We start from the raw sequence: 11,575 nt of genomic DNA on the forward strand, positions 1-11,575 counted from the left end.
AGGCCTTTGAAGTGTGATTTACATAACACCAACCCTTTGCTGCTTGTTTGTGCTGGGCTGAAAGGAGCCTAAAGGAACACCTTTGAAACACTCTATTAGGAGGTGGCTAAAGCACTAATGATGATTTAACAAACAAAACAAAACAAGCCCTAAGTGTGGTCAAAAAGAGACAACACTTGCCAACAGAGCCAAAGTTCTAGAAAGGCATTTCTCTCTTTCTGTACAGTCTGTATGGCCACTCTAGGTTCTTGTTTTGCTTTGCTGTCACCTTCTTTTAATTTAGAACATGCTACTTGCAGTATTCTGCCACGCAGAGAGGAATAAATCTGCCTTGGCGGTGATTTAAGCGACCACATTGATCTCTGCCCACGGTCAATACACGTAATAATGTCAGAACCTCTCACACAGTCTCCAAGGACTCAGCTTCTGCCTAAAATTTGCTGTCATCCTGCTTTGTGCCTCAGGGATAGACCTGAATCTCTTGTGTTTAGTGGGTGAGAAAAAAGCCTGCTGTGAGCAATGTGTGAGAAATGAGATGGGGCTGGAGTCTGGTGGAGTCCCACTGTCTTGGAGGGAATATTTCCAGAGCAGTAAGTCCCTCAGAGCCACACAGCAGTGGGGTTTTACTGTCCCCACCTTCAGCTGGACTGATATTGTAGCTACAGCAGATGTGGGATTGTTGCCATGTCTATTTGATGGGACAGCGTTTTTTTCTGGAAAAAGATACTGTGCAAGCAAGAATCTGTAACAAAACTAAAACTGGTCCAGAGCAGGAGGGCAGCCAGCATCCCCTCAGATCAGCTGAGTGCTCAGACCTGGGCTCTCAATTAAATTCTTGGTTCCAGAAGCAGCAATCTCACAGCAGAGGCAATCAAACGCCTTATTTCACTGCTGTTGAAAACATGGCCAAAGATTTCAGAAGGATTTCCCCATAACTGTGCCTTGTCTTTTGGGGATTTGCTGCTTCCTGTGCTCTGGGGGTTTGCTGGGATCAGTGGAATCTGTCCATGCTCCTGAGGATCAGAGCCCCAGACAAAACACCTGGAGGATCAAAGACTTTTTGCCAAGAGCACATAGAGACAGGACAAGGGGGAATGGATTCAAACTGACAGAGAACAGGAATAGATTAAATATTAGAACAAATTCCTCCTGGGAGGGTGGGGAGGCCCTGGCTCAGGGTGCCCAGGGAAGCTGTGGCTGCCCCTGGATCCCTGGAAGTGTCCAAGGCCAGGCTGGACAGGGTTTGGAGCAACCTGGGAGAGTGGACATTGTCCCTGCCTGTGGCAGGGGGTGGAATGAGATAAACTTTAAGGTCCCTTCCAACCCAAACCATTCAGAGGTTCAGTCATGAACAGAGGGAAAGGGTTGGCACCTTGTGGCACAATTCCCTGCTTTCAGGGGGTAGGTCTGGAAGCAGAAATTCTGATGAAAATGGACTCTGCTTCAAAACAGACTTGCAGAAATTACTGGTGGTTGCTGAGAGCAGCTCCTGGCTGGAAAGAACCAAAGTCCAGAGCATTGTCATCTCAGTTCAATATTGGATTTCTCCCAAATGCTGCGTGACCATTTCCAGAGCAGAAAGGAAAGGGGTAGAAACGTCCTGCTAGGAGCAGTTTTGGCTGGGCCAGCTATTAGTTAGCATCAGCTGGTGGCTTTTGTGTGAGAAACAATGATTTTGGACACAAAGGCAGCTTTCTAAACCTTGCCAAACTCCAGCTCTCCCTGGTGGTCTTTGGGGTATCAACATCAGGGCTCCCAGGAAAGTGTCAGCTTTAACAAACAAGGGACAGGAACCAGCAGGGGACATTTCAACATTGCTGGAAGGGTTTGAGGTGTTGAAGGCCCTCAGGCTTTCAGTGGGAGTGACTTTGCAGCTCCTGGGTGTTTCTCAGGCTGCTGCCTTGCTCTCTTACACTGAGCCACTCCACCAGAGGAATGTTTGCCCTGCACTGTCCATCTCTGACCCAAAAGCTTTCCCTCCTGAAAGCCAGCACAGGAATTTCCAGCTTTGTCATGGTACTGGAGATCATTTCTTTCTCCACATCTCCCTTCAGCTGCCTTTCCTGCTTTCTATTTGTGTTTGTTATGACTTTTTACTCTGATTGAGCCAGTCTGAACCTTTAGCTACATCTCATGTCACGGAGGTAGCATTTGCATCATTTTTAACCTGATGTTTGATTTCCACAAACTCCTGATGGGATCTGTCCCAGCAGAGCTGCTCATGTGGCCATGGCAGATCCCTGCAGCTGAATATTTTAGTTAATATTTTAGCTCTGTTATGGAACCTCCTCCTGTAAGGCAGGGCTCTGAGCAGCCTGGTTTGGGAGCACCCCAGTCTGACTAAGGAGAAGCAGAACACTCAGCTCCAGAATATCCTCTGTCTGCTTCACTTTCCTCTTCCAGGGAGCTCCCTGCTTGTTTCCCTCTTCCTCTGGAGAGCTGTTGGTGAATTTTGTTGCTCAATTTTGGTGACTTGGGCATCCAGCAGAGCGTGAATGCTGTTGGTACCTGCTCTGGTGGAATGCACAGCAGAAAGGACATGCAAGGCAGATTTTTCAAGCTACAATGATATGCCAAAGAGGGAAGGTGACTGGGTTAGTTGGGAACAGTTTGGTGCCCAGAGCAGGAGGGGAACAAGCAGGTTTGTGGTGTAAGGAGCATCACAACATTGCATGGCTGAGCTCTTGCCCCAGTGTGGCTCTGGTTGGGGATCTATCCAGAGAGCTGAACTCCTCTTTTCTTCTGAATCACATCCTCTCACGATTTACTGCCTCACATTTTAATGACCACACTCACAGTACTTGCCAATGTAATCAGCATTTGTTAGAGGCCAGGCCTGGCCCATTCCATCTCCCAGGAACTGACTGGATGTCTCCAGCTTGCTCTGCTTCCTTTCTTTTCCTGACCATCAAGCTACTTTTCAAAATAAAACTTGCACTCTTGCAGTACCACAGTTCCTGTCCCATCTAAATAAGCACGAAACACAAGGAAATGGCTCGTGCTGGCACTGCCTTCGTGCCGATATGTTAATCCCCCTCTTTAATTGCTGCTTCTAACAATTATATTTTCCTGTATTTACACCACAACTCCTAAATAAACTCAGTCCTGCTGGAGCTGTGCTGGCAGGCAGGAAGGGGTTTTATCTGGGGAAGTCAGTCCTCAGAGCTGGCCAGGATGATTTCTCAGCAGGCAGCCCATTCCTAGCTGGGTGACTTATGAGCTGTGCTATTTCTTGTTACCTTCTGTTTGTTTTTCCAGGCTGCAGACTCTTGGCTGTGGAGCTGACATCCAGCAACACCAAGCCCGTGGTGCAGGAATTCCAGAGTGAGTGCTGGCTGTGCTGCTTTGGGCTTTGCATCAGGCCAAACAATGGAGGGAAATTTGGCTTATTGGCATCTGGTTTCTTGGGACTACGAGAGCCTGGGACTCAGAGAAGTGCCTAAGAATATGTTTGCATCTCCATTTTAAATGGTTTATTGAAGTCCCCTGCAAGCCACTGGCATTGCAAAGTCTCTGCCTAAGTGCTTTTTTGAACTGGGTCCCAAAAGAAGGAAAAGCAGTTGCCTTGCAATTAGGAGACAGAGAAATTTATATTTTCTCTTGGCCCTCCTACAGCCATGCCCTGGGACACTGGGCAGGCGCCTCTGAGCCCTCCTGGGATGTCCTGTTCTGCAGGGGAGATGAGATACCAGCTGTAAAAGGGAAAGGGTTGGATTTATCCCTGGAATTGTGGTCTCAATCCATCCCCAGGGAGATGCTGCATCCCTGGCTCACGTTGGAGCTCTCACCCTGACAAAAGGTTTTGTTTGCCATGAGCCACAGCCTGCAGAGAACAGGGTGTTCATTTCTCTCCATAGTTATATCTGTTGGACTATTATTTTTGCTGGCCAAAATCCATCTTCCAATAGCTCCTGGAACCCAGCAGCGTTTCTGTTTGCGAGGCAGATGAAAGAGAACACTCTGCTTTGTGGGCAGCATCTCCTAATAAAACACTGAGTGAGAGTGCTCACAGCAGAGCGAAAATACAGCTGCTTCCCATTAATCTGGATTGCCTTCATTTCTCCTGCTAGGTGTTGAGCTGTCCTGCATCATTAAATCCACGGTGACGCCAGATCCCAGAATCGAGTGGAAGAAAATCCGAGATGGAGAAACCTCTTACGTGTTTTTTGACAACAAAATGCAGGGTATGAGAATTGCTTGTTCTCAGATTTCCAAAACAGCTTTCCAAACAGATTTCAGGAACAGTACAATGGAGAACAAACAAGCCTGTAAAAGGCAGCAGCTCTGGCTGGCTGGCTGCTTTCTTGTGGAACAGAGCTCAGCAGTTGAAGTGCAGGATGGAGAAGGGAGCAGGATGTTCTTTGTTCTCTGCCTCATTATTGCCAGGTCACACTAGAGAGCCACAGGGATCTGGTGTCAGATCCTGGCTAGGAGGTATTTTTTGGGTGAGAAAGGACTGTGCAGCTCCCCTTCTGTGGGTCCCAGCATGGTCCCTGGGTGTCTGAGCTCTCAGGACGAGGCACTGACCCCTCCTGATTTTCCATCCCAGGGCTCCACCTGCACCTCAGCAGGGATCTCTGTGTCCAGCTGTCAGAGCTCTCTGATGGAGCAGCACAGGGGTTTGCAGCATCCTGGGAGCATTAGAAACAGCCTCTCTGGCTTGATAGGAAAGCTCCAGTGCCAGTAGAGCTTCACTCCATCTGGAATCACTCCAGCACTTCAGATGGGACCAAGAGCCACATCCAAATGAATCTTCCAAAGGAGGCAAGGCCTGGGGCTGTCTTGGAAGTTCGATTTTGCCACAGTTTTTGAGGGTTGGCATGGTGCTTTCCAGTCCATCCTCTTACATGGTTGGCAGCTTTGGTTTCCTTTGGGGCTTTCAAGCATCGAGTTCCTTTGGCTCTGAAAAAGAGTCTGAGATAACAGCTTAATTTACACACCCAAAATGAGTCCGTGCGACGCTGCTGATGTTCTCCTCTCTCCTTCCTGTGTGTCAGGGGACTTTGTGACCCGGGCAGAGATCCTGAGCAGGACATCCCTGGTGATCAAGAACACCACGAGGATGGACACAGCCACGTACCGCTGCGAGGTGGCAGCGCCATCCGACACCAAGACCATCGACGAGATCAACATCCAGCTCACAGTGCAAGGTATCAAACCCACAGCCAGAGTGGCAACAGAAGGAGCTGAGGGGCTCTGCGGAGTCCAAACTCTGCCACGCTGGGAGGTGTTTAAAACCAGCTTGGAATGATGGGAAGTTTTGATGGTTTTGCCTAAGAAAGCACGGAAGTCAGAAATATTTTATTTTTGCTAAACCACTCACCTGGTTTGTGTCTCCCCACAGTGAAGCCCATGACTCCCAGATGCTCTGTGCCTAAAGCTGTACCTGTTGGCAAGTCAGCCTCTCTTCACTGCCACGAGAACGAAGGTTTCCCCAAGTCCACCTACAGCTGGTACCGCAACAGCGAGCCTCTGTCACCCGACAGCAAATCCAGCAAACTGCACAACTCCTCCTACACCCTGAACCCTGCCACAGGCACGCTGGTAATGCCCTGACAGAGCTCAGCAATGCTTGTTTTGCTGGACAGGTTATCTTGAAGGTTGCTTGTAGATTTGGAAAAACATTGCTTGGCTTTCAAGGAAGGAATGATTTGAAGAAGGTGAGGTGCTGTAGGGTCCGGGCGAGTTGGGAAAGGGAAGATTGATGGAAGAAGATCCTAGGGAGAGATGCATTTTTATGTACATTTTTATACCCTCACAGTGCCTTGTTTCTCACATCACATCCCTTCCCTTTGTCCCTTTTCCCTCCCAGGTTTTCCATGCGGTGCACAAAGGTGACACAGGTCGTTACTCCTGCATAGCAACAAACGATGCTGGCTTTGCCAAGTGTGAGGAGCAGGAGATGGAAGTCTGTGAGTGGCTCTCCCTGCAGTTTTCATCAGTGCTGGTTGATGTATCACCATAAATAAACTGCCATCACCATAAAGAATGAAAGGGGACATCCTACAGCATTAATTCTTCCCTGCTTTCTCACAGCCCCAGACATAAGGAGATAAAAATAATCTAAAAATTCACAAAAACATCAGATCATGAACAGATTTAATCTTGAAAGCAGGGACCCACTAGTTCCCTATGAACTATTGCTTAAAATATTTGGGAGATGTCATTTTAGTGCATGTAAAGATGGACTGTTGCTGCTGCCTTAAGGAAACACTGGATCATGGTGTCTCTCTTTGCCAGATGACCTCAATATCGGTGGGATAATCGGGGGAGTCCTGGTGGTCCTGGCAGTTCTGGTGCTCATCACCCTCGGGATCTGCTGTGCCTACAGGAGGGGATACTTTGCAAATGGCAAAGAGAATGGGGAAAGGTAAGGGAAAGGGGAAAGGCTTCTGGGACAAGTCCCTGCGTCCTCAGGTAGCTTGGAGGAGTCTGAAAGGCACCAAAAATTAGTGGCTGAAAGGAATTTTAATGCCTGATTCCCCACTAAAGTCCACAGGCTGTAAAACCCTGCAGCATGCAGGTTTATTTCATGGAGTCATCACAGAATCCCAGCATGGGATTGGGACCTTAAAGCTCATCCAGCTCCAACCCCTGCCCTGGGGAGGGACACCTTTCACCAGACCAGGCTGCTCAGAGCTCCATCCCACCTGCCCTTGGACACTCCCAGGGATGGATGGCATTTTCCTAAAGGACAGTTTTGCTGTTCTGCTGTGCCAACAGCAGCCAGAGGATGAGAGCTGTGGTTTAAAACCCTCATCTTTTGCATGGAAAAGGAGGCCCAGCACAATTAAATGCCTGCAGGAGCTTTTCCAGTAGATCACATGCTCTTGACATAACGAGGTGCATGGTTTAATGACCAGAGCTCACTGCACTATCAGTCTGAAGCATCAGGCCATGCACAGGGAATAGATGCAGCAGAGAAGGCTCTCTACAGGAAATCTCACTGCTTGTGAGGACCTAAATTTGGGATGAAAAACTGTCGTTTTCGAGTGCACATTAAAATGTTAGATGCAACAGCATTAGCATCAGAGACAAGCCTCGATGTCCTCACAGAGTCTGGGGAGGAGATAATATATGCAAAGCCAAGATTCTCACCAGATAGATTTGTTCTGGGCTAAATGTTGCTTTTCAGCACAAGTCCTGTCTTGTTTTTCTCTTTGGGTTCGTTTGTTTTTCAGAGAAAGCTCTAAATATCCCATTTAAATGCAGCTGAGGGTTGGCATACACTGGACTTGACAGTCGTGTATAAATCCTGAATTCCTGCGGGATTGCAAACAAGTGGTGCTTCCTTATAACTAAGAAAAATGCTGAAGGCATCTGGCAGTGAAGGATTAAAATGAACTTTATAATTGCCACAGGAAACAGAGCAGGAGGCACAGAAAGGCACTGACAAGGACCAGAGCAGGAGAGCCCAGGAAAGAATCAGTTTATCTCCTTGCCAGAGTCTTAGGGAAACACACAGCAATTCTTTTCACCCTGTGCTGAAGGGGAATTTAGAGAAAATCCCAGTCATGGCAAATGATGGTACAAACACAGACCTCTCATTTGAGAAACAAACTGGGTTTCTCTCTGCCTGCTTCTCACTCAGCTGCTCCTCCTCATTTCCGTCTCCCTTGGCACCTCCCCTCCAAAATCCTGCAGCCTTCCTGTCCCAGAAATGAGATTTTTTTCCCCCTTTCTTTCAGCTACAAGACTCCAGCAAAGCCTGATGGCGTTAACTATATTCGGACAGATGACGAGGTAACCAGGAATGATTTGCATTTACCATCTCTGTCGGGAGAGGAAGAGGGTGGGCAGGGGACAAATTGCTTTTTAGGGCCCACAGACTTTCTGAGAGTGGGCTCCACTCCGAAGCAAGGCTGGGGAACAGAGGGAAAACAGAAGGGTGAAGGCTGAGTCATTTCCTTAGAAATGATGAACAGTTGAAGTTGCCTGGAGTGACTGATGCCAGGAGCTATCAGAGGCAGCTCTGCTCCGAGTTATCTCGTGGCCTGACCCCCTTAGGATGAGTTTCATTGGATTAAGTGGGCAGGACATGATGCTTTTACGGGAGAATTTGTATTTTGGGATTTGAGTAGATCACTGAGCTTAAGGCCAGAAAAAGCCTCTCCCATTAGCAGAGATACTGATGAGGGAATGAGGAAATTCCCTGCCATGCCTTGGTGGGTGAGGAGCAGCAGTTGATCCTTTCCAGTGGGAAATGGGAATAGAATCTTCATAGTTACACACCTTGGATCTACCTTTTGGGGCAGCAGGAGCTGCCTGGAAAGCTGCTGGATCCTCCCTACATCCCCCACTGTTTCGTTGCAGGGTGACTTCAGACACAAGTCTTCATTTGTCATCTAAGAGGCCAAAAGGAAATCGCAAACCAGCAGAAGCAAGTGTGAAAATACCTCCTCCAGGAACTCAAAGCGAGAGCAAAAGATTAATTAAGTGCGCTTGGAAGAGTTTGGAACACACAAGAACTCGATAGCTAGCTATCTGTATATCTTTTTTTTCTTTGCCAAAGTTTAAAAGTAACTCCTCACTGCCCAACTCGCGTCTCCCCTGCCTCCGGAGATACCAGCAGGATCACCCAAACCTGCCCTTGGACTGAGGAAAGGTTCAAATCCTTCCCAAGAGACTGGGCTGTGGAAGTTTGTGGAATTGCCTTCTCTTTGTGCTGCAGGGACACAGCCACGATGTGCAAACCAAGGGCACAGCATTAGGGAAACGTGTGGTAGACATTACTGGTAATGTGTTACTAGTAGACAAAAAAAAGGTGCTGATCCAGCAGTAGATGGACTTCCAAGAGGGAGATTTCTCCATGCAAGGAGGGTTTTCCTCCCAGCAGCTCCCGGCCCAGGCCTGGCTGGTGACTTTTCCACATCTGTGATTGTCTTGTGCTCGGCTCTGCCTGCTCAGGTGCACAGGGGGGTCTCTGCCCAGCCCCCAGTGACACCAAAAACACCACTAACGCCCTCAGCCCTCCTGCAGCTCCCCCAGGTGTTGTTATCTAACACAACCCCCAGGGCAGGGGCACTGCCTGGTGCTCCCTGCCTGGCAGGACTCACTGCACGCAGGTAACCTCCTCCTAATCTGCACAAAGCAGGCTTGGCTCCTGCGTCTTTCCGTGGGGAAAGAGGCTTAGAGGGGAGGCAGAGAACCACTGCTAAGACATCCCTTTCAGGAAAATTAAAGCCAAATACTTTCCTGGGCTAAGATTGCCATAAAAGGTACTGAGAGATCCTCCAGCTTTTTTTACCTTCTCCGTTTATTTTGTAAAATCCCCCCCGCAACCTTCCAAATTTTTTGCAAAGATCTATTTTGATTACTTCAGAAAAGGTAACATTTCTATTTAAAAGTGTAAATACGTGATGCCAGCAGTGTTTGAGTAACGGAGCTATTTTTTTACTGTTGAAGCTACAAGAGAGGAGCTCACACGTTGCTAGAGTATAGCACTGTCAGAGCATATCAGTATTAATGCAAAGTGTAATAAAAAGCTGCAGGTGGAACAGCATCTCTTTCCTCTTCAGCCAGCTTCAGCCATTTCCTTGTCACAAGAGGTCTTACCAGACACAGAACAGAGTCACTCAGGGATAGTTTTTGTAAATTTATGGCAGGAGCTATCAACTTTTTTTATATGACAAACAAAACCCAACTTTTCTTGCCGGTGACCAACACTTTGTTTTTGTCGTTGCAAGAAATATCCAGGGATGGCTTTTGGACTCAGTTCCAAAGAGGTGACAGAGTGACTTCAGTGTTTGCTGCCCCTCTGCAAGTTCCCTAAAGCACTAACACAGTGTGACAGCTACAGCAGCTTGGCAGGTTTTAACTCCATGGCCAAGGCCACTCTTCCTGGGGTTGGGAGAGCAAAAGCTCAACACAAAAGCACTTTTATAGTGTCAGATGAAATTTTTATCTAAATGGTAAAGGAAAAAGGAAAAAAAAAAAACCCAACAAACCAACCAAATTTGGTTCTCTTGGCTTTAGAGAGAATGGTTGGGAAGATGAGTTTCCCAAAAAATCCGTGTTGGTAGTGTTTGAACAGCACTGGGTGAGACAAGGCTGCAAGATGTGGATGCAACGCTAGAACTGTGCTGTGGTTTAAGAAGTTTTTTAATGTAGCAGAATTTAGTGTTCTTGTATTTCCAATATGAATTGAGTTGTCTTAACTTTTCCTGTATACAGTATTTTGGATACTTGATGGTTTGGCCTGTCGGTGTTATTTTTTAGTGTTCTGCTTTACTCTGCTTTGTTTCCTAGAGCCCTCGCTGGACATGCCATTGCTGCATTTGTTTTGCCTCAACAAAGCATTGCCACTTGTCCTTTTGCCAGGGAAAGGAAAGACAAGGATGGGGCAGCCCTGAGCAGATGTTCTCTGTGTAACTCACACATCCCCACTGCTGTTTTGCAAGCAATTTCTGGTTATCTCCTCAATGCCAGCTCCTCACCCGAGCCCCCCAGTACTGACTGCTGCCTCTAATTGTTCTGACATTCCTTTGCACCCTCTGGTTATCACTGCTCCTCCTCTGTGCTGCTTTAAGTGTGCCTGGAATAAGGGAGAGAGAGGAAAGGGTTGAACCAGGGTAGCTCTGGGAGCACAGTCTGCAGTGCCACCAAAGGCAGCCTTCCTGTGACAAACCAGCAGAGCTGGGAATCCAAACTTCTTTTTTTTTTTTTTTTTGTTTTCCAGTTCTAAAATGCACAGTGGCATCTCTAACGAGAGAAAGGGGAGATGATCTCCCCACACACAGCTCATGAGAGCTGATGGATGAATTCATTGTATCATTGTGAATAATAATAATATTCAGGTTTGTACTAATGTATTATGTTTAACTTTGCCAAGAATGTTTTACATAAATACCAAGCTACAAAGCATTCTTGTAGGGGTTTTTGTTTGGGCTTGGTGGTTGTTTTCAAACAGCCAAATTATGGGAAGCTCCTGTTTTCAATTCAGTGGAATAAGGGAAAGTCTTTTCTGTCAGAACACTCACAGTGGGATGGAGGTGACAGAAAGTCCAGGAATGTTTATCGGTTTATTTTTGGACATTTGTTCCTGGTTCTCCTCTAAAGACAGTTAAAACTCACAGGGCTCATCTCAGCTACTGCTTGAGAACAAAAACAAAGCAGGAAATAAACTATCCCAATTTACCATTCAGAGTGGTTAGGTAAGATTTTAAGGCAGGACAGAACTACAAAAATAAATGGTTTGGCCATAGCTGACCATCACTTAAGCCAAAGCCATTCCATACATCCTCTGTTCTCTGACTTTGATTTTGAGAATAAAGTTTAACCTCACTTGAAGGGTTCTCTGAGCTTCAAAAGAGAGCAGGGAAAGTGGAGGCAAACGCTGGGATTGCAGTGCAGGAGGTAAGTGCCTCTGTTTTCACTCCTGCAGCAAACCCTGCTCCGTGCCTGGGGTTCGTGTCTGAGTAAGACAAACCAGCAGGAATAAAACACATCCCAGCTCCAAGTTTCAGTGACATCTAGGCCATGAGCTCTGTGATAAAAAGTTAACAAGAGAAAAACTTCAGTGAGGTGCACGTGGCTATCAGGGAGACTCGGGAATGGCCAGATTTATTCAAGATAT

General features: G+C 47.2%; 1 protein-coding gene across 1 annotated transcript in view; it reads left to right on the forward strand.

The window, feature by feature from the left end:
- JAM3 (junctional adhesion molecule 3) overlaps nucleotides 1-10,863 on the forward strand; it is a 30,395-nt gene extending 19,532 nt beyond the window's left edge. The window contains exons 2-9 of the mRNA XM_085081694.1: nucleotides 3,259-3,324; nucleotides 4,071-4,184; nucleotides 4,998-5,150; nucleotides 5,345-5,544; nucleotides 5,813-5,912; nucleotides 6,241-6,370; nucleotides 7,689-7,743; nucleotides 8,314-10,863. Coding sequence (XP_084937820.1) covers nucleotides 3,259-3,324; nucleotides 4,071-4,184; nucleotides 4,998-5,150; nucleotides 5,345-5,544; nucleotides 5,813-5,912; nucleotides 6,241-6,370; nucleotides 7,689-7,743; nucleotides 8,314-8,349 — 854 coding nt within the window. The 3' untranslated portion in view covers nucleotides 8,350-10,863. The remainder of the gene's footprint in view (nucleotides 1-3,258; nucleotides 3,325-4,070; nucleotides 4,185-4,997; nucleotides 5,151-5,344; nucleotides 5,545-5,812; nucleotides 5,913-6,240; nucleotides 6,371-7,688; nucleotides 7,744-8,313) is intronic.
- The last annotated feature ends 712 nt before the right edge of the window (nucleotides 10,864-11,575 follow it).

This window comes from Lichenostomus cassidix, chromosome 24 (assembly GCF_008360975.1).
Source record: "Lichenostomus cassidix isolate B80296 chromosome 24, HeHo_3.0, whole genome shotgun sequence".
NCBI lineage: Eukaryota > Metazoa > Chordata > Aves > Passeriformes > Meliphagidae > Lichenostomus > Lichenostomus cassidix.